Source organism: Anser anser, assembly GCF_964211835.1.
Source record: "Anser anser genome assembly, chromosome: 6".
Taxonomy (NCBI): Eukaryota; Metazoa; Chordata; class Aves; order Anseriformes; family Anatidae; genus Anser; species Anser anser.
Window position 1 is genome coordinate 20,127,338 of NC_139726.1, and position 22,673 is coordinate 20,150,010.

Here is a 22,673-nt window from a genome sequence, read left to right on the forward strand (position 1 = left end):
AAATGTCAGTGGAGACTTTAAGCTAATCTCTACAGCAAAGATTGTGAGAGAGATCTAAATATTACTTAAATAAGGCTTTTTCTTTTACAGGAATGAAAGAGAAAATGAAACATAATTCAACATATATCTTGCAAACTCCTACTCATCTGTGAAATATTAAGCATCATCATTTTTTTAAATAATAATACAAAAATCTTGTCACTTCAGTGCACAGGAAAGATGATGTTCTGAGGATGAAAACCAGCTGTGTATAGAATGACCTTGATGTTTGTAAAACCATTTCCCTTTGTTATAGATCTTGAAATAAAGTAGAGGTCTTATGCTAAAGAAAGTAGAGCAAAGAACTGATTTTTCCTAGCTCTGCCACTGATTCCTGCATGATCTCAGGCAAACAGACTCAGTCAAAACTTTCACAAGCAGCCACTGTGTATTCTGAGCGCTCAGCTTGAGAAACAAAGGATTAGGTTTGCAGAAGTTTTAAGAATTCATATCTTCCAATGCAGTAAATTCACTTGGTAGTTTTAAAAACTCCAGCTCTGGACAAATATTCAAGACTGGGTACTTTGAGAAGTAAAGTTCTGATCATTTCATATTAGACACCCAAACTGGTCTGTGCTTTGAGAATATAGTACTGTGCCATAGCACCATGTTGTAAAATTGAGATAACAATATCCACTCATTTCACAAGAGTATTATAAAATGGAGACATTAATGTTTGTGAACTCTGAGATATTATAGTTTCAATGGAGCCCATCACTCTTATGAGGAAATCAATAGCGGCGTATTCAGAGAAAGATTTGAATGTTGCAGCAGGGAAGGGGCCACAAACTGAATGAATCACAATTTTAAATGACATATTGGAAAACTGCCCATTAAATGAGTACTATCCATCTTATGACCTGAATGAGGCAGGCAGAGAATGAGCTGTAGAAGAATAGTGTGCTCTAACATAATTAAAGGCTGTATCATAATGCAAACTCACATTTCAGCCCAAATACTTTAAAAGTTTAGCTAAGCTCTTAGCAACAGAATGAAAACTCTTATAATGAGAAGTTCTGGAAAGCTTAAATTTAGTCTTGTTTCCTGTGTGTATTGTTCCTTGTCACATCTCACATGTTCTTATTTGCAAAGTCCCCATAAATCCAATGATACACTTGGCAACCTAACACAGGAACAATTGAAACAGCATTCCAGCGCTGGAAGATCAGATCTTTCAAAAGGCTTTGTTTTATGTTGTAAGAACTTTAAGACAGAATTTCTTCTTCAAAAGAAGAGAGTTTGTTGGTTATTTTTATACAAGACAAAATTAGTAGTGTGACAAAATCTTATTTGGGTAGGATCTGTTCAAGAATTGAGTATAGTTATAATCACTCAGATTATGATCTCAGAGTTGGTGCCATTTAATTAGTATTTAAGTACATGTACTCTAGCTACATTTAATTACAATCCCAGATTCCCATCTATTATCTGACAGATGATTGCTACTATTTGGCATTCAAACAGCTTCCAAAAACTAGGAAGTGAAAAATCTAATATGAATAACAATCAGCAATACAGCATGCTGTGACACAAAACAAGCTTCTAATAAATGCTAGATCACATTAAAAAAAAAAAAAAGTCACCAAATCATTATCAAAATATTAAAGCATTAAAAAAAAAAAGGCTCAAAACTAAGGCTCTCTATTCTCTCTCCAGAGGTGTCTTTTCTCTTTGTTTACATTCTGATCTGACATTTCAGACTTACATAGGTGACAAGCTTGTGTGGTGGTGCCCATGAGACCCTAATATCACAGATAAACCTGAGGAATCAGAACCTTCAGATATTTGTTTCTCAGGACAAACCTGAGCACAGCATATACTGCCATTGTATATTATATACTGCTATGCACTACACTGCACACTGTCAGGTTTTGTGATACGATAATGTTATGGGCTCCGCTGGCAATACTGAAGAATGCTATGAATTCGGCTGGTATCAAAGACAAGGACAATGATATTGAAAATTAAAAGTAACATTTCAGATGTGTTATTCTGACCCCCAATTTAATATACATATATTATTTTTTCATATTTCAATGATCTCTCCCCAGTTCCTCCAAATACTGTTTTCTTCACACAGAGACCAGTGGGAAAAAAAATTAAATAACTATGAATAATGCACAGTCCAGCCTGGTAAATGTTTTTCACATTTAAAATTGTGCTATATGTTGTTTGCTAAATACCCTTGAGAGATATTTTCTTAAGTGAAATAATAACTTGAACCATATTGTAGTAAAGTTAACTAAAATGAAAGATCAACATTCCCAGAGATAATGCTGATATATTAGGTAGTGCTCCTGCATCCTGCAGGAATATCATAGAAATATCCGCAAAAGCAACACCCTTAGCTGTCCCTCTGCCTCAAGAGACCCTCCCCATCTGTGCCACTGCAGCGTTCAGTATGTGTATTAAAATTCACCAGCTAGCTACTAGCAAACAGAATGTATATCCGCTGAGTTGCTCTTTTCATTCTCTTAGCAGGAAAAGTGCTTTTGGTCTCTCTCCTAGATTATGCTGATGATTTTCACAAAACACATGTGGGATCTTTAGGAAGTCCATTATTCTTTCAACTTTGGCTGAAATTACCAGCCAAAAATTATGGTTAAATATTTTTAAACAAACAATTTAAAGTTAAAAAGAGACAATGTGAATACATAGGACTCGTTTCTTTGAAAAGGTAGACAAAAATTGAAGGCAGAGTTCTGCTGTTGTGCATAAACATGGGGAATGAATTTGAGTAAAAACTCTAGGATCATCTCTGTAAGCACCAACAGTAATTGGGGTAGAGTGAGTGTAGTGTGGTAGAGGTTGCCAAACGGGAAATAACAGTTCGGTAGGGAAGGATGTTATATTTTCAAACTTATTAAAATGTATTATAAACAATCATAATGCACAGAAATAAACTCATTGGCAAGGGTCCTTCCATCAACCAGCACTTGCTAGTTTTAAAACCACCAGCTGCTAAACCTGGGGTAGTTTCAAAAACAAGTTTAAAAGGTAAGTGCCAAATGCCCATTACTGTGAAAAGCTGTATACTGAAAGTATACGTTCCAGACAGATTTCAGCTTTTAATGGGACCAAAGTTACTCCTGCATCTATTGAACAATGTGAAAAGCATTTATAGTGGCAGAAGGTAGGAAGATTAAATAAAGGTAGACAAATTAGTTTAGCTCATGGATTTAAACAACCAAAAGCTAAGTTGTTAACATGCAACACTAGTGCTACAATCACTGCACAGCTCAGTAATACGAAAACCTTGATTTAGCTTATGTACACAAAGGCCTTTTATTTTCACCTATCTAAACAAGTCCCTTTACTGACAGGATTACGATCCTGTGCATTAGAAGTGAATGCAAGATTAGACTGAGCTGGTTTTCATTTAGGGCATTTCCCTAATCAGTGCTGCTCCCAGAATTTTGTGTTTTAACTTAGTCATCCATTGAGTATTTTTCTATTTTACAACCTGAAAATCAGCAAGCACTGCAGTTCAATTGCAAGCCTTGCTTCACTGCAGACTTCTTTGAGCAGTTCATAACTACTACATACATCAGGGCTATAATAGCTGCAAGAAAAAAATCCACAGGATTCTACCTAACATTTTGGAAAATGAAATTAAAAAAAAGAATTCAATGATGAATATGCAAGAAGTGATCCAGTGCCCCTAAAGATCTGACTGTTACCACTTACAGGCATGTTGATTTACCTCGCTGTTGGGGATTTGTCTGTTAACTTTTTCTCACACACCACCATCTATTTTTACTGTTGACATATTTCCATTTTAAAACAATCTAGAGAGCCAGATTTACTTGTATGTCTTGCTAAATGGGAATAAAATTCAAACTGAAACGTATCAGCTATTTCTGCTGACACCTAAGGTATCCATTCCCTTCCCTGTTGTCTCCATAACTCTACTTGGATTTATAAATCCTGTAGCTTGCTTGGTGTAACAGACTGTATTGCCACCAAACTTTGTGATTCTGTTAAAAATCACACAATATTTTATGAAGTGTTTGTCTTAAAATTTCAGGTCCCTCAATCAAAAGTGTTTACAAGGAAATCTTAATCTCTTCTGGTTTAAAATTAAAACTGCACTTTTAGGTTTTACAGGGCTTAAAGATTATTCTCAAAAAAAGCTCCCAAACTATAAAAAACTGCACAAATAATACACAGTGTGAGTAAAACCAGAAGTGACCTGCTGAGTGTCCTAGAGCAATGAGTGGGATACACTCACATGCCAGATCCATAGGCAGCTACTAGTCAAGGCTGAGAGACCAGTCTTCAGTCCTGGTAGACCAGTTACGGACACTTGGCTGGCTGCAGTCAAGTCATAGGGAAAAAAAAAAATAACACAAATATCTAGTTGAATTTTATGAACACAGGACAATTGGGACAATTGACATACACAAACATAACATGAACATTTAAAATATATTAGCTACAGTATGAAATAAGCAAACTGATTAGATCACTGAAAGCTTTGCTTCGCCAATGATCTCATAGCCCACTGTTGGTTGCTGTCTATTTTTTACCCTTGCCTTCATTTCAGAGCCATATTTTAATCTGAGATCCATATGTAGACACATTGCTTGAAATTAGCAGTACTTTATGTGTAAAAGCAAATGTACACATCTGTAGATAATTTATTTTATATGCCATAGCTGAAAAAGTGTCTGCTTGCAATGCCTGTGTCAAGCCATCAGCACAGAGGTAGACGTAGTGAAGAGAGTAATGGTGTGTTATGCTTCATCTGCAGCTGAGAACACTGTCAATTGCCAGAAAAGGTGAAGAGGGACATGGGAAATAGAGACAGGCGATAGAAATAAAGAGACAGAAGTTTAATAGCAAGTATAACAGAGAGAAGGGTATGAAATACATTTGATACAGGTGAAAGATGTCAGTTTATTGCTTTTTATTTATAGACCCGCACAGATGTGGATATGTGCTTTGTCATATAAAAATTAAATTGATGCAGATAGCTCAAGGAGTGGAGACATGAAATCAGAATTGGTATAGAGAGAATACTAGAATGAACAAAATTACTGTGGAAAGGGATCTGTTTTTTCCTCTGGCCACTGCAATAAATACACAATGAATTCTTCTGAAGAAATATTAAATATCTTGCTAATGAGGCCTAGGGGGTCACTGTACAATGTAGGGTGCTCTGATAGGAACTAGTGATCAGCAGATAAGCCTTTGGTGAAAAATACGTGAGAGACTACAGAATACATAAGAGAAGAAGTCACACCAGGCACAAGCATACCCAAAAAAAGATATCAGATGGCACTACTTTCCCACATTCTGACCCCAAAATGGAAGTACATTGTAATAGTTATGATTACCCATCTGCAAGTGCCATTTGCAGTGCCACCACCTATCAACTTCTTTGTAGAAAGAAAGTTCTGTGCATATAAATTAACAGAATCACCAGATTGAATTCGGTAAAGTTAATTATGGCACCATTACTTGTTTACATTTTTTTTCCTGTTAAATTAGCACAAGGCTTGTACAAAGATAAGGGATATATGAATTGTACTGTATGTGTAAATTTCCATTCACATGGGATATCTCACCATAGCAATGCTTTGAAGTTAATGAACCTTCTCAGTCCATTATAGATAAAAATACCGTGTTTCCACCTTTAGTATAGAATAAATGAATTGTCAGTTTTGTAAACAACTTACAAATTTTGTTTTTGATACTGGTTCTGCAGAAACAGCAACAGTGATTTCTTTTCATACATTTCAGATGTATCATGATTGGCAGTAAACTCTGACTCTTCAAAAACTCCCCAACCATTTTTTTATTACTTTTCTTGATTTTTAAAAATGAAAACATAAGTACTTCCTTTTTCATAACACACAGAAGAGCTTATTTTTATTTCCAACATTGTGAAATAGTAATGGTTTATTACTTAGTACTTGGTAGGATGATGAGTGTTGTTTAAAACTCTAAATTATTTTGAATTGTGAAAGTCTTTGACTCAGTTCCACAAAGCAGCAAAATGCTTTTTTAGTTTGGATGCATGAGAGAATATGAACTTTCTGGAAAAAAAAGACAACTCAAGAATATTTCTAACGTGAATTGTTTCAGCTGAGAAGAAGATTAAAATACATTTTCGTAAACGATAAGGAGTTATTTTAACCTGTCTTTTTTTCTTATGTTTAAGTGCATTTTCTTCTTCTTTTAATGAAAGTGCTATGGCAGAGAATTCGTGTTTTAGTTCAACACTGAACAAGAAGCAATCTAAATTATATACTCAATACAAATCTCATGCAATAATGATGAAATAAGTGTAAAATGACTGTAACCAAAGCAGATGCTTTATGAAGCAAAGTCTGCTCTAAATTCAGTATGTGTAGGCAATATCGAGAAAATGGAAATGCATTAAAAAAAGATGAAATTGTAGACTAGACTGGCCAAAAGTTTAAATAAGGTTGTAAAATATTATGATAAGCCTCTGTTTAAAATATAATTGGCTTTTGTCATTGCAGGAGGAAGCAGATAAAACCTTAGTGACAGGTGGGGGAACATAACTAGAAGTGAATCTGGAATGGAATTATGGTGCTCAGTGAATAGAAGGAGCCCAGTTCTGAGCCCCTCATCAGCAATGAGTTCTGCTGACTTCAGCACTAGCAAAGAGTAATTCAAATAATTGTGAGCTGCAGGACCAGACCTTGGTCATTATTTAATCTAAACACAACAGAGCTCAGTTTAGTAAGGATGGCATGAATTTTGCCATGAACTGCAATTTAACAAAGAGGTCAAATGTCTGCTGCTGCTGCTAACTAAAGAAGCAACCACTTAATCTCAGGCAGTGTACAGATGCTCTACTGACAACATATAATGGTCATTAAACAATAAATAGATATTTATAGTCAAATTTATCGTCCTTATTTTTTTTCATATAAACAGACACGCTAAGGAAGATTAGTTTCCTGTATTTTTTTCTCTCTCTTTTTTTTTTTTTTTTTTTGGCTAACGATGAGCCTGTTTTCTAAGAGAGGCATTTTGCTAAAGGTTTAAGGTTTAAAATTGGGTAAATTCCATAATTCCATTCAGCTTTGCAAAGACATAAATTTGCATAACAGGATGTAATTCAAGATCTTCTAGGAGTAAAATTTCTCCTGAAATATCTCACATTTCTGAACAGAAATACCCTCAGAACAATCAACACTTGAGATTCAATTCTAAAGTTACAGAAACAGCTACAGAAAATAAGAACCACATAACGTTTTGTTCTAAAAATTTGAAAGTTTTAAGCATACTCAGTGATTTCTGATTCTTAATCAACAGCTTACCAGTGTTTAAAGTAGAGGGAGTATTGCAGTGACCAGAACTGATTCTGGTTGGTTTGCTTAAAAATATTGGTAGTGAATCTTACTGAACTACTCTGGCTTTACTAAATGTATGGCAAAATTTGAGCATTGGAAAGCCTATCCTCAGATGCAAGGTCATGCAATGACGTGTGATCCTCTACTTTTACTTTTGGATGGAGTCAAGGGAATAAGGTAGCACAAATGCCTGTGAAAGATGGCTGACATGAAATAAATCATACATCTTCCTCTGCAGCAATAAATTCTTTAGCAAGCTGAATGTCTGGGGGGAATAAAAGAGGACTGAAGGAAACAAATGTGTCTTAAACAAGGTCTTCACCATTCTAATAAGCTATTTATTTACACGTGCTCCTCCAATTGCTAAATAGGAGGATATAGCATGATAGCCATTCTGCAGAACACTATCACAAAATCAGATTCCGCATACAACTTAGCCCTTCTTATTTGTATGCAACTACGCAGTATTCTGTATTTGTATCTATCCAAGGAAGTTTTCTACGCAAATTCAAAAAGTATCTGAGGAAAAACAATGTGATCTATTAAACTGGCAAAAAGGCTGTCACTAGTCAGAAGAAAGTTTTATCAGAAATTCAGAACTGGGTATTTATAAAATAATCTCACTCACAGGTGGTCCTATACTAACTATATACAGACTGACAAGCTGATCTGATTCTTGTTTCTACCACTAGAAATTATTAATATTCAATTGTTAGAAGTAAATATTCCAGAGAACATCTCCAGACTCACCATCCTATTCCTTCTTCACTGTTCTCAAAATCATCTTGAGTGCTGTCAACCTTTCCTGTCTTCATGGTCCTCCTCTGCCCCGTCAAAAAAGCTTGATATTGCAAGTTTTACTGTAAGTTGCCTTATTAATCACAGCAATTTTTCATATATTTTTAAAGGGAGACCACCCCACCCCACCCCCACCAAAACAAACAAACAAACAAACAAAAACAGTAAATTAAAAAAAATCAATAAGATCAGTTCCAGGAAAAAAAGTGCTTGCCCAGGGACTTTTTTTTTTTTTTTTGAAAGACTTTGGAATAAGAAGCTGAGGTGAGAATCTCAGACATAAGAGCAGAAGTTGTGTTAACAAATGCTTTAAGTTTCTCTTTTTTAATCTACTAAGGTGCGAATCAACAAAGTGGAGTCCAAAGCAAAGACTTATTCAGAACAATTCAGCAGCAGCACATTTCTGTAAGAACTAGAAAAGAAAACATTTACAGACTACTCGATTCATCTGGGGTGTAAAGGAGAATAACTTAAAAACAAAAAAAAACACTACAATATCTAATATTCTGTAATTATTTTCTAACAATAAAAGTGTTAGAGCTTTCTGACTCATGGCTAGCACAGTTCTGAAGGGAAGGATGGCTGAAACGCACACAGCATCCTCTGCGCAGCCAGTCACAGCTGGGTGAAAGCACACAAAGCTAAGGTGGGGATTCTTAACTCCCAGAGTCATCGCCTCCCCCCCCCCCCCCAAAAAAAAAAAAAAACTCTTCCTGGCTCATTCTTTTACCAGTTATACAAATTATATTATTGCCTTAATAATCTGCTCTATTATTTGTAGTAGTTTATAATGTTGAGATGAAAACAGACTGAGGTAACTATTTTGAAAGTTTTTCCATTATCCGGAATAATAATAATACCTACAGCTGAAACTTAATATTCTCTGTTCATATACAGAACAGAGGCTGCCATTTGGTAGATCTTAGCAGCTGAACTAATGCAGTAGAATAATTCATACATATTGCATATATATGGAGAACAGAATATATTTGTTTCAACTTGCAGCTAAAATGATGGAGTTCAACTCATTTGCAAATGATCTGTTGGCTGACAAAAACAGAGAAAGAAACAATTTCTTGGCAAGAGTCATTTCGTAAATGGCAACCTTGCTGGATACTCAGCTCCTGACAGATGCTCCAAAAGCAGTGAATATACTGGGCATTTATTCCCATTTGTATTTGTAGAGAAGATTGTGACCTTTCTTTTGACATGCATGTCCCACAGCTGTTTCACAATCATCTCATATTACGTTAATAAGCTAATATGTATGGACTCTATCTCAGAGCAAAACAATGGAACCAAAAGCACAGGGAAGATAGCTCGAGGAAGCACTGAAACTAGTGAGCCATTATTTGTATTAGGTAGAAATAAGATCAAGCACTTGCGTTTTGACCACGTTAGAGGGATTTGCTCTTTCCTGCAGCTTGTATTAGCCTTAGCACTTGGGTAAATGTCTTCGGTGCATAATAGCTGAGGACTGGCTCCTGATTTTTAACAAAGTCCTCTTCTCTGCAGTGGATTCTTTCTCTCACCACATCAGAGCAAGAAGCCCCAAATTTAGTGTTCGTTGAGAGCCTTGTACAAGATTGCTCCCTTTTCTAAAAGCATTTCTCTGGGGAATTAAAAGTGATCAAGCAGTTTGAGAAAGGGCAATCTCAGTCTGGGCTGAATACAAATCAAATGTATAAACGAAGCTGCACACCACTTAGACTTACTGCTGATACTGACAGCGGTACGGCCTTTTCCCTTTCCTTGGTTGATCTTCTCTTTGAGTCTATCTTACACAGCTCAAAATAATAGTGAAGATGTTCCTGACACTATGCTCTACCAGGTTTCAATGGGCTGAAGGGCTTTATATTAGGGTAGTCTTATTAGTGGACATTACTTATAACCAGGATTTAAGAGTGTCTAGTTTGCATGTTGCAAGTTTTTTTGTTTTCAAAAGAAATGCAGTAGTAGCTACTAAACTCCAGTCCAAGTTTAATTTCCAAAGTAGTTCTATGCTTTCAAAATGATAAACGATTAAGGTATTGTTCCTTTCCATCTTTAAACTACAAAAATAAAATAAAATAAAATAAATCCTCCCTTTTGACCTTAAGATTTAAAACTTTTTTAGACAGATAGCTAAAGAAAACCGTGTACTTTATCTCCTACTTGGTTAAAGGAAACACTATTTCATATTTTTTTATTCCATACTCAGACTAGAAAAGGGCAAAGCAATTGGTGGGGGAGGAGATGAAGCTCAATGATTACAGAGATAAGACATTTTGTAAGTCGTCCCAATAGAAAAAATAATAATAATAATAGCAATTGTGTTGACACTTCTGCAACTCAAAAAATTTACCAAAAAAGTGAAAACTAGTAAAAGTACTAATATTTGCATCTGCATAAGAAGAGCAGTTCTAAAAGCTGTTTTAGATCACAAATGTTTTCTAATTGAAGAAAACTCAATAATGATTTCTCTTTTACTTCAGTTATGAAACCAAGAAAACCATCTCCCTTCCCATTCATTCCATTGTGTCCCCTCTGAAAAATTTGCCTGATTTGTAGAATTTTTTTAGATGTGAGAGGAGATGCTGAGCTTTGAAAAGGTGTTGTTTATGGGTGAAGACTATAACCCAGCCACTAGGACTCACCTCAGTGCTCATCCTGAATGAGATAACATAGGGAACATAATCTACAGTCAGCTAACAAGGTTTAAAAAATAAATAAATAAAATAAATTGGGTTTTGCCACTTTAAGCTCTAAATTGCATTTAACAGATTGAGGGATAAACTCTAAACAATCTTTATTCATATGAAGACAACACACATGATTTATGTTTTATTAAAATAGTAGGGAGCCTAACGCCTAAAATGAATATTTAACTAGAAAATCATTTTGAATATTTTCTTAACATTAATATGAAAAAATAAAATGAACCAGAATAAAATCTCTGACAGAGTCAATTCTAAGACATGAGTTAGACTTCTTCAGACTTTTGCCTGTGCTGCACCAAAATATACTAGCTATTCTTAGACTGCCTTTATGCAAGGAAAACATCCTGATATAAATTTAACAAGCATGAGAATAATTATGTATTCTGACCTATATTTCTTCATGTCTCAAATGTTTTGAATACAAGGGTGATTTCTTTTTGTGCTCTACAATTTTAAAAGTCCACTAATTGCAAGACATTCTAAAATAAATGTAAATTGCCTGGATGAGCACCATCCAATTTCTAATGGACAGGTGTTCATATAAAAATTCAACAGTATCAGCAACAAGCTGGCAGTTACTGGCGGGGTGGGTGCAGGGTGTTAAGAAATGATTTGGCTCGCAGCTGAACTTCCTATTTAACCGTGGGGATGATCAAATTAAGTCAAGGTCAAGTACAGGACAGAGCAGCTGTGCCATGCAGCAGATAAGGACTGCTGGTGTGTGTATATATATAGCAGATCTGTTTTGATTTTCTAATCATGTCTTGAAATCCAAGGCTGCTGCAGGAAGAAAAGTGGCCTCCTTGACTCTTAGCCCGTCCCTCTGGGCTCTCCAGGTTCAGCTTCCTCCCAGGCTGCCCAAAGCCCCAATGTTACAGCAGCCTCCTTGCCTTTGCAACATCACTCCAATAAATTACCTCTACAAGAAAAGCTTTGTAGCTTTTCAATACGTCAGAATAACCAGTGAGTCTTCCCCCCATTGAATAAGAGAGATGTTAATATCTCCCTAACAGAATAAAATGAGTGGACTGAGGAGTGAGAGTCTTGCCTGCAGGAATTTTTACTCACTGATATAGCCCATCTGGAACTCTTATTAACCACTACAAACATATTCTTTCAGAATTGAGTGGTTTGGGCTCTATAATGTTTTGGCTTCATAGTCTATGATTCTGCTGTTTCAGTAAATGAAAATAAATTGATTTATTGCACTTAATACACAGGTACCAAAAATGGTGGCTGTAATTTTTTGGTACCCATCTGTCCTCCTCTTACTCCATCTGTTTCCTTCACTCAGTGCACTGGAATTCTGCTTCTCAAAATGGAATCTAAACTCTTTGTGCAGCACAGTGTAAGTTACTTAGTTACCCAGCTGAAAGACGTTTTCAAGATAAATCATTGTCCTTGTAGAAGGCAACAGACATTGATTTTGTTGTTAATACGTCTGAGCAATCCTTCTTTCAACAAAATACATAACTGTCAGTAAATTTCCTCTAATTTCAGATTGTGCACTTCAAAATAATATCATAAAGACTCATCATTTTAATCAGTTATTGGTTATACCTTGAGGACTTTCCACAGACTTCCACTTGATACTGCTTTTAAAATGGTAAGTACCTATATAACTGTATGATATTATAAGCTGTTTCAGATTTTTATAGCTAATACAACAGTATGAATGCACAATATTTAATTATTTGATTGAATAGTATAGCTTTTTTTAAACGATGTTGATTGACTTTTTCATTCTTTGATTAAGTTTAACAGTTCTTTGGCCTGATAATAAAGATTTTGATTTGTGTCTTTAAACTAAATATAAGTGTTTAAAAGAAAACAAAAGAAAGCCCCCCAGCCCCTTTGCAATCCAAGATGGAAGTTACAATATAAAGGTTGAAATTAATAGGGGGGGGAATTTTGCATAGCGTATTTCACCAATACAAAAGCCACTGCTAAAACCATTTTTACTATTGGATATTGTAAACAAAACACACTTCCATTTTTATCTCATCATTAAGGTAGTGTGGTAAATGAGGTCGTTCAAAGATCAGATCAAGAAAGGATTTATTTTTTTTATAAAAAATCTTGCACTTTAAACATAAGGCTCTTGGTATTCATGGTGTTTTTCTTTCCTAGAATACCTCAGTGCCTTAAGTATTTTGTTTAATGAATTTATATTTTATTGTAATCATCATATTAAAAAGGCATAGTTAAGTTATATTTGCAATGACAAAAGACTTTTGACTAACGCTGAATTTACAGAGAGCACAAGAATACTAGCATACAGAATACAGTTCACAGGAACATGCATTTAAGCACTGCTTTGTGGCCAGGGTAATATTAATTCATCTCATCACTTTTTTTTTTTTTAATCCCATATGGTTTACCAAAATTTCAGTAGCATAACTTCCTATAAGGATTTTATTAAATCAAAAGCAGTTAAGTTACCTAACCTCTTGAGACACAGAAGGAGCCCTTTAAAATATAAGGTAATTTAAAAATATGAAATGAGAACTTAAGTTGGAAATTAAATGTTTTTCCAAGATGAAAAATGGAAACAAGTGCTGGTAATGGCATTTTGTAAAGTAGAAATTTCATGTTAGAGATCCATTATAGTCATGTAGGTGACTAAGAAAAGAGAGGATTGCAATTCTTCTAATCATTATGTGTACACTTAAATATATATAGCCCATTTCTCCTTTCTATGGAGAGAGTTTAAAGTACTTACAAATGAAAGCAGAAAAAATGAATGCCTGGTATTAATCATACAGAAAAAATCAAGTCTATGTACATCCTGTGGTCTTTTAAAAAGCAGTAATAATATACTCTTTGTATAAAAAGTTAAAGCAAGAAAACATGAGAAATGTATGTGAGAAAACATGCGTCTTTTTGACACCTGCAAGCTACTTCTCTTGGTCTGCTCTATAAATAGAAATTAATTACGGAGAGACTAAAACCACAATAATACCCTAGAAAATAAGAGAGGCTGTCTTTTTCAAATATACTGAAAAGACTGAGAGCAAATCTGGATAATACAGATACACAACCATTAGATGCATTTGAAAAGCGATTCTTTTTGCGTCTAGTCTTCCTCCTCTTTTAAGCAATGTTAAGCTTCCACTAACTTCACTGAAAGCAGAATCAGGCCCTGACGAATCCTTTCTCTAGTAGTATTTTCTGGCCCACAGAGCAAAAATATTAACTGTGAATGTCAAAACTGTACTGGCTCTAGTGAAAAAAAAAAAAAAAGAAAAGAAAAAGTATTCAGTCTTCTAAATAAAATGCCTGAGCTCTGACTTTCGAATGAAAACAGAGATCAGCAAGTCAGCTCTCATTCATGCTGCTTTCTTACTCAATCAGAAACCAGTGGCATGGGGAGTGCTTAGTAAAACAATCCATTCCTTCCTAGGAATTTGATGCAAGTTTTCTTTTAAAAAAACTTTATTCTACTCCCCTGGTTTTAAATATGGCTTCAGAAACAAGTATGATCCAAGGCTAAATTCCAAACCCCAAAGTTGACAGTGGTCAGCCGTGAGGTTGAAATTTCAAGTTCCTATGCTGAATCAGTCCTGTCAAGGTGGGTGTTACAGCTTCTCAGTTCCACAAAGTATCTCAGCGGCTGCTACCCAGTGGACAGCCTTCAGCCAGTAACATGTTCCCAGTCTCATCGCAGAAGTGCATATCACGTTGTTTCTTAGAGCAAAGAGCAGCCTGTTTATATGGTGGTGAAAAGAGGCTTGAAAAAGAAGAAACAGAAGGCAGTTTGGCCACTCAGAGCTGGAGAGTGCTATTAGAGGGACCTAAATGGAACCAAGAGTGGAAAGTTACCTTCCTGGGGAGCAAAGGGGAGGAGGTAGCTGGATGGAGCCTCAGAGCTCAGAAGAGTTAAAAAGCTGCATCCTGGATTTTGGGGAACTGAATACAATTGTGGCCTTTACTTTCAGACATCTGCTCTAAGAGAAGGGAGATCAAGAAGCCAGAAATTATTACCCTTCACAGGCAGAGTCACCCAGGAATCCGATCTGTATGATTGCAGCTACTTGCAAACACTGATCCACCAGGACACAGCGCTGAGCTGCAATTCACATAGTTTTAGCACCACCACCACAACCCAGCAGTAAGAAAATCTGTCCCATTAGAACAGTGTACAATCTGACAATCTGCTACGCTGCTTTACAAAATCATCACAGGAGGAAATATCTTTACGTTTGCCTTAATCTACCATCTGTTCACACAAAAAGTCAAAATGTATGAATTTACATACAATGTTTTGCTGCCCAATTGCAGCCATTAACATTATTCCTTTCCCCCACCCTTCACCTTAAGAGAGACTATTCTCTGTCACTTAAGTAATGGCATATACATTTTCTGTGGAAAAAAAAAATAAATAAACCAAAGCAACTGCGTAGGTATCAGCATTGAAAAAAAAAAAAAATAGCATACTCTGGGGTGAAATATACAACCCAATGCTTTCTATTTGCTATTTACTGGTACCTTGAAATAAGTGCAGAATACTTGCACAAATATAGGGAGCACTCAGTGACAGCTGGAGGAAGCACTTGTAGTCTAGACTAGTCCAAGTCTGTGCCTTCACAAACATATTTCAAATCAGATAGACATCAGCCTAATTAGCATTTACACAAATTCAAATAAATTTCACATTCTTAGTCCTAACTTCCTGCTTCAGTGCAACATTTTGATCTATCCTAAAGTGAGGACAAAATGAATCATGTAAGCCTAAGTGGATGCATTGGCAGGCTAAATAAGGAATAGGCATAATTGTTTACAGCAAATGAAATTAGATCACAAGTAATGTGTTTAAACACAGGAGCAATTGTTTAATTTCCAGCTACTTGAGACTATGAGACCATTACCTGAAAATTCAGTCAATGACTTTTGGTTTACACACAGCCAGACTGCAGGATTTTAGCTTTCCATTGTTAACTGATCACAACATGTTTTTCATTCACTCTTGTTTTTAAATTTTATGGTTAATGCCAAAAATCTGCATAATACTGAAAGCTGAAAATGCAGTGTGAGATAAATGGGACTTAATAATGCAAAAACAGGGCCTAGTGGACTTTTTGGTCATTTTTCATATTTAATTAACTGCAAACTTCCACTTCTGAATTTTAATTCACTGACAAATAACTTCGTTAACACAAAATTATGATTGCCTGTGGTGTTCCACGTCCTTTCAGAAGGCCGACTTCAAAAACCTACAGACTTTGGGGGGAGAAGGTGGCAAGAAACAAATGCACAAAGCAACTGTAGCTTGCTTCCCTCAAAGCAAAACTCACCATACAAATTCAAATTGAATGTGATCTTGTAGGTGAGAAAGGAACAGGGATTACGTGAAGCAAGTTGTGGGAACAATGACTGGATGAAATACAGAGCAACGATCTACACAAATTTAAAGAAAAAAGGAAAATATTGACAGTGTGTTCATATATAGCCTTTTCAAAGAGATGGAAATAATTTGGAAGGATGAAATAGGATTTATCAATCAGCTAAAGGGATATACCTCTTTTCTCACCTCTCCCCTTATGCATTATGAGTAGAACATTTTTATCCTTCTCAAATAAAGCTATGAGCAACAGTTCCGATGCCATGATCATGGCAAAAGCTGCTCAGCTATGCCTGGTTCTCTCTGTTACCGAATAACCTACTGTATCAATGTAGTGGAAGATTTCACATTTTGGTGATGTAACTTGAGATGTACAACAAATTCTCTTTTAAATTTAGTTCAGTGTAATCCCTGTAACCTCAAAACTGGATGATTGCAAGAATAAACCCACTGACAGTTGTGACAATAGAGCATTCATGAGGGCTACCTGAGGAGCTATAGTAAAATTACAGTTTATTATGCATTGATATGCATAGCCCTCTGTAGAGGACCCCAGGCTTGGCATGATGTCATTCTGCAGCTTGATAGGCAGCAAGAATAAACTGCAGTGATGTTTGGCTCTCCATAATGGCAACATCTACATTGCAAAGCAGAAAGGTGAAACTTCACTTTACTCAAGCATCGCATCTCATAGAAAAAAATATCATTTGCTTATTTTATTTACACAAGTTTAGAGGACACTGTCATACATACAAAAAGGAGCACTGAGTGCAGTTCTGTTATATGCTACAGGAGAACAGCAGAAGAAATAGGTGAAAAGGAGCCATATACAGGCCCAGTCCCCAATTAAGTTGAGGTTACACACATCCATGATGTCATTGAAGGTACCCTGCTGATGGCCAGCCTATTACTTGCTTATTGTGCCAAAGCATTTACAGAGAAGTCACAACTGTTTGGTAGCTCATCCTCCTCCTTGCTCTTTCTCTGCTTCAGAGTATCTGAAGGAGAAAGAGTAAATAAACACAAGCCAAAACAATGTTTCTCCTCAGTCAGCAAAAATATCTCTGCACAGATGCTGAGGAAACACTGTGCTGTGTCTCCAAGTTCCCTGTGCTCCAAGTTCCCTGCAGGACAAAAAAGCAATGTTCAAATGATCCATATAGGTTAACATTGATCTCATCCTCATAGCAGTCAGCTTTTCAAAGACAACTCAGCCATTTATAGGGAGGAAAAACAGTTTAAAAATACACACAAAACTTACAGAACCTTTTCCACATTCCAAACCCCGTGAAACAAAAAACATGAATGAAAAACCATGGGGAGGTGTGTTGAAAAAAACACACCCTTTTCAATCAGTGATATTCATGAGCTTCACTCTGAAAAATAATTATAAGATACAAAATGAAGACTTAATATGAGTGAGAATGAAAGACCTAATTCATTCAAGACAGTAAAAAAAAGATTACTACAAAATTCTAGGAGCACCCAAATGCTCGTGTTGGACTCGGAGTCACGCACTTAAGAACTTCTGATCTCTTCCGGTCAAGCTATTGCAGCCATTTTCTTTTCTTGCATTACTCCTTTGCTTGTTCACTCAGTCCCTTCATTTCAGGCATGGTATTGCTTTTGGATGGGATAAAGTAGCTTGTATGGTGCTGTGTTTTGGAGTGGTATCCAAAACAGTGTTGATAACACACTGATGTTTTAACTATTGCTGAACAGTGCTTACACAGCATCAAGGTCTTCTCTTTCTCATGCTGCTCCCCCCCCAGCAATTAGGCTGGGGGTGCACAAGAAAATGGGAGGGGACAGCCAGGACTGCTGACCCAAACTCGCCAAAGGCTATTCTATACCTTATGACTTCAGGCTCAGGAAAAGCTCAGGGAAAGGAGGAAGGGGAGGACCTTTGGAGTCATGGTGTTTGTCTTCTCAAGTAAACAGTAAGCATTATGATAAGCTTTCCTGGAAATGGCTAAACAACTGCCTGAAACCAATACTTAAAATACCCCGTTATTTTGATTAGTTGCAAAAATAGCAACATATATATTTGTCCTCTTTGCACCTTTTATTTTTCCTTCAGTTATTATCAGAAAGCTGAATGCATATACTAAGTGCTAGTATAAAAAGAACACAAATGTCAGGCTTTTACAAGGTCACAAAGTACTTGTGTCTACCTCTGGCAATTTAGTGCACAGAAAAAGTACCATGAATAGAAGGGGTCTGGACTGCATCATCTGCCTAATTTTATTAATATTTCATTCATGCTTCTGCTTCTATTTCATTCCTACAGACCACCTCATCTAATTAGTTTTTGGTTTACAAGGTGATTAAAATACAGTTATGTAGCCAGGAATATTTATTTTATCTGTGACTAACAAAACAAAAGGCGTTCACGGGAGCAGATGACTCTTACTTTAAATCCCATACTAAGAGACATAAGCTAATCCACTACATTGATAAAACAAGATTAATATAGTTTCATATATAAAATAAAAATCCTCTAAAATAAAGTTTTGTATGCAGACCAAAGCCAAAAAAAAAAAAAATTACATTACATAGCTCAATACAGAAATACAATGGTTAAAATTGCATATGCCTAACTAGGTCAAAACTCCCACTGACTTCCATTTGAAAATATGCATCTATATGAAATAAAGTATCATGAAAAACATTTATCTATTCCCTAACTCTATTTTGCTGTTTAAAAGACTGTTCTAGAACATCAGGAAAACACACACACAAAAAAAAAAGTATGTTCTGTTCTTGAACTTATTCCATTAACAATAACTGCCATGTTAGTGAACAACAAACACTCAGGTAGTTTGAAAAACAGTTTTCTGTTAGAAGTGCATTAAAGATGTAAACTTGCATCTTGCTAATCATCAAAAGTTAAGCTCAGGGAAAGTACAATGTGTTATATTTTGCAAAATAAATAAAAAGTAGGTAACAGCCATTTATACTATTGGGATTTTCATTAAGCCAATGTAAGATCTCTGAAACGTGTCTCTGTAAATCACCTGACTCTTTTCTATAATGGCCTAATTTTGCAGAGAAGAATCGTTTGACAAGTGATTAAAATACTGAAGTGCAAAGAGGTTGAGAAAGAAGTAGCAAGTGTTGTATAATTTTGTCAATTTATTTTTTCTCCAGAAGTAAAAAAAAGTTCTTCACAAAACGAATTTCAACTTTTGAAGACTAAAATGTGCTACCAAAAATAATCTCCCTATGTTCAATGTAAAATAATAATATTTAGAGGCAAAGCAGACAAGCTGACTAAAAAACACATCTTGCACAATACCAATACAGATATCAAGGAGGAAAAAAAAAAAAAAAAAAAAAAAGGCAAGAATAAAGGAAAGATACATTTTGAAATTATTTTACTGTCACAGGAAAAAGATACAGATTTTCACCTGATACTACTGCCTCTCAAAGAACACTAATCCCATTTATTAACGAAAAATAACATTTTCCCCTTCTTCAAAAGCAATCTAGGAAATAAATCTATATACTATCTACATATATGCTATACTACACACATCCTGGACATAACTTTTTCTTAGTTAGTCTTCAAGTGGTCCTGTTTTAAAAGCTATGTAGACATTCCTATCCAGATACCATTATGAACCAAATGACCATACTCTCACCTTCCTCTTCCTCTGTTCTAGGAAACCCCAGTGGGCGGGTCATCAGACACACAAAAACACAGTTTCTCTTTCAGCAGGCTCTTAGATATTCTCCTGCACTGAAAGCACTAATGGGTTCTATAACATGAATTAATTTAGCATTGACACTATGAGGCATGGCTGCACACTCAAAGTACATTTTCCCCAAACACACGGTAACAGTTTGAAGATTTGTAAACATCAGAACAAGTATGAGGATTTTTAATGCAGGGTTGTATCATACCAGTGATCTTTCTCTCACTACCACATTTCTTCTGCTGCTAATACAAACTCACAACCTCACCACTTGCTTTAACATGATGTTCTAAACTTTACTTTGTTCACATACCAATAAATCCTTCCACATTTTGTTGCTTAACTTTTATTTACCTCATTATTTCCTCACTTATCAATTAATACTAACTTCTAAAAATTTTCAGCCATCAAATACTATCTTAACCTGTAATTTTTATTCATAAGCATAACCTTTCTTTCACCATGTAGTTCAAAAAGCAGCAGCCAATAACTGAAATGTTAACCTCTCACTTCCATATCATCCTGATTATCACAGTGAATAAAATGAGTTTTTTCAATGATTTGAATGGGTCTAATCTTTTATCTAATTAATATATTCTTCTTAAAAAGAGAAATATTGGTAAGCTTCCAGACTTTAAATCTCTACTTGAAAATTCCAGTTTCTTCATCAGAGACTTCTCTAAGAAATACTTTTGACTTATAACCAGCCAAGTGGAACAGGATGTTGCAGGACATGGCTTGCATAGCATTATACTCATCATCCAGAAACAGAACAGATTGTTCTGCAATCTTGCCCTTAATGATATTTAAGCATAGATGCCAGAGGCTGCAGACTAAACCCCAACACCCTGAATCTCATATCTTCAAAAACATCTGTTTTCCTACCTTCTCCATTTGGATAACTCTACTGAAGAACATTGATTGCACTGGTCTTAGTTTCAGAAATAGTAAGATAAAGCATACAAATACACTTGTCACAGCTAAAAGACACGCAAAAAAAAGAAAATAACATAAGGAAAGTCTTTTGTGGTATAAAAGTTTTAAATTCTGTTCTAACACTAATCTGAACAGAGGCCTAGGACTAAGCTAGACAAATTTATATAACCACAGCCCAAGGAATTTGATGAGTTTTCACAAAGGTAAGCTTATAACACTGAGTTCCTGATCAAAAAGTTTGAAGCAACTCCAGCTTTAAGCAATACAGAAGAACTTAGATTTTAGTACCCAGGGCTGGCAAAGCCTAAAGGAAATATCAGAAGTAACAATATTCTAAAATTCCATTTCCACCTTGAATACAATTCTAGTGTAATCATGCAGATGAAATCAAATTTACTAAATTTCTGTATAGAAAAAAATTCTGTTTACAGAAACAAAAATTGAATGACACAAATGTTTCAAGCAAACCTCTTTCCTCTAGTATAATAAAAAATGGATGAGAATGAATTTAAATACTTTCTCCAGCCAGGACATCATGAACCAAGGATAGTTTTTGCAGTTTTAATTAACTTCTATTTCAGTTAATACCTATTTGCTTTGCACTTTATGATACAATAATAATTTTTCTATTTGTTTTTGAAATTACAGCTGAGTGAATTTATGATTTTTAAGAAAGAAAACTTTAATTCTTTTATCCAAAATGACTTGCCCAAACAGAACCATTAAAAGCAGCAGCATAACATTACTCACTTTCACTCTTTTGCTAGAATGCCCCTAGGTACAGAAACAATGCTTACCAGTGATAAATGCAGTGCAAAATTCAGGGCCATGAAGAGATATATAATTCAAGTTAGAATGTTCTTGCATATATGTGGATTATCTCAACAATTAATTCACAAAAAAAAAAAAAAAGTTTAGGACCTAGAGGGTACATTTTAAAAGCTTTATACAGGAGGTATACTCATTAATCCTATTAATGAATAATAGGATTAGTACACACACCACTGATATGTGGCTTTCAAAAAGTTCCACATTTAGATCAAGTTTAAGGAAGCTGGTGAAATTAATATATATATATGTCTCACAACCTAGTAATATGTCAACCATGATTATTCCTTTCTATTCATGTATAAGCTGCGCAACAGTACTGCTACATCTTTGTTCGAATTACTGCTACTCAAAAGCAGTAATTCTAAGGCAGATTTTATTGTTTTGGCTGCTAACATAAGAAATGTTCCTGTCCTGCTGAATCTTGTTTTTCCTTCTCACATTGTAAAAATAGGCACCCTGATACCTCTGTAAAAGATAGTGCGCAGCACAACTGTGTCCTCTACATTAAAGAGGACACACGGGTTAATGGAATGCAGGATCAGCATTTCTCTGACAGCGTCTGCACATCTGGTTGTCTAGCTACAAAATACAATCCAAGCTTTTGGGATTTTCATATGTGAAAACAGCTTTTGGGGAAAGTGTCCAAACAAACATCTGTAGTGAGGGTTTTTAATTTGCTCACAGAACAGACACTACATCATGAGGATCAGGCTTATCCACTTCATCTTTCACAGGCAATCTAAAAAATTCCATGTTTAGTTTCCTGAGGATTTGCCTATCTGGTCTCAACAAAAGGACCATAGAAAGCATCAGGTAAAGTCAGTTTTCATAGTTACTATGCTAGTCCATACTAATAGGAAACAAATCACAACCACAAGCTCACTTCACACAAGCTGCAAAACAATTTCCATAGAAAAGTGATTCTGGCCAGAGTAAAGTGACATAAAAGAATGATTTTGGTCAAAAATTATGATCAGCTATGCATCATATGAAATTCCTT

The 22,673-nt window shown here is 35.4% G+C and overlaps 2 protein-coding genes across 47 annotated transcripts in view; one reads left to right on the forward strand and one right to left on the reverse strand.

Annotated features, from left to right (window-relative positions):
- Nucleotides 1-22,673, forward strand: part of B3GALT1 (beta-1,3-galactosyltransferase 1) — a 206,147-nt gene that overhangs the window by 133,964 nt on the left and 49,510 nt on the right. For 38 of the 45 annotated variants that reach the window (XR_014586221.1, XR_014586222.1, XR_014586229.1 and 35 more), the window contains one exon: nt 12,368-12,473. The exons of 1 other annotated variant lie outside the window; for it this stretch is intronic. Coding sequence is in view for 4 of the 44 variants with exons in the window: in XM_083842414.1 (XP_083698540.1) it covers nt 8,506-8,584 (79 nt within the window). In the remaining 40 variants the exon portion in view is untranslated. 6 more of the 45 variants (XM_083842418.1, XM_083842416.1, XM_083842420.1 and 3 more) reach the window with 4 other exon arrangements.
- Nucleotides 1-22,673, reverse strand: part of LOC310901875 (uncharacterized protein) — a gene marked incomplete at its 5' end in the record, with an annotated part of 188,503 nt that overhangs the window by 132,191 nt on the left and 33,639 nt on the right. The window lies entirely within an intron of this gene.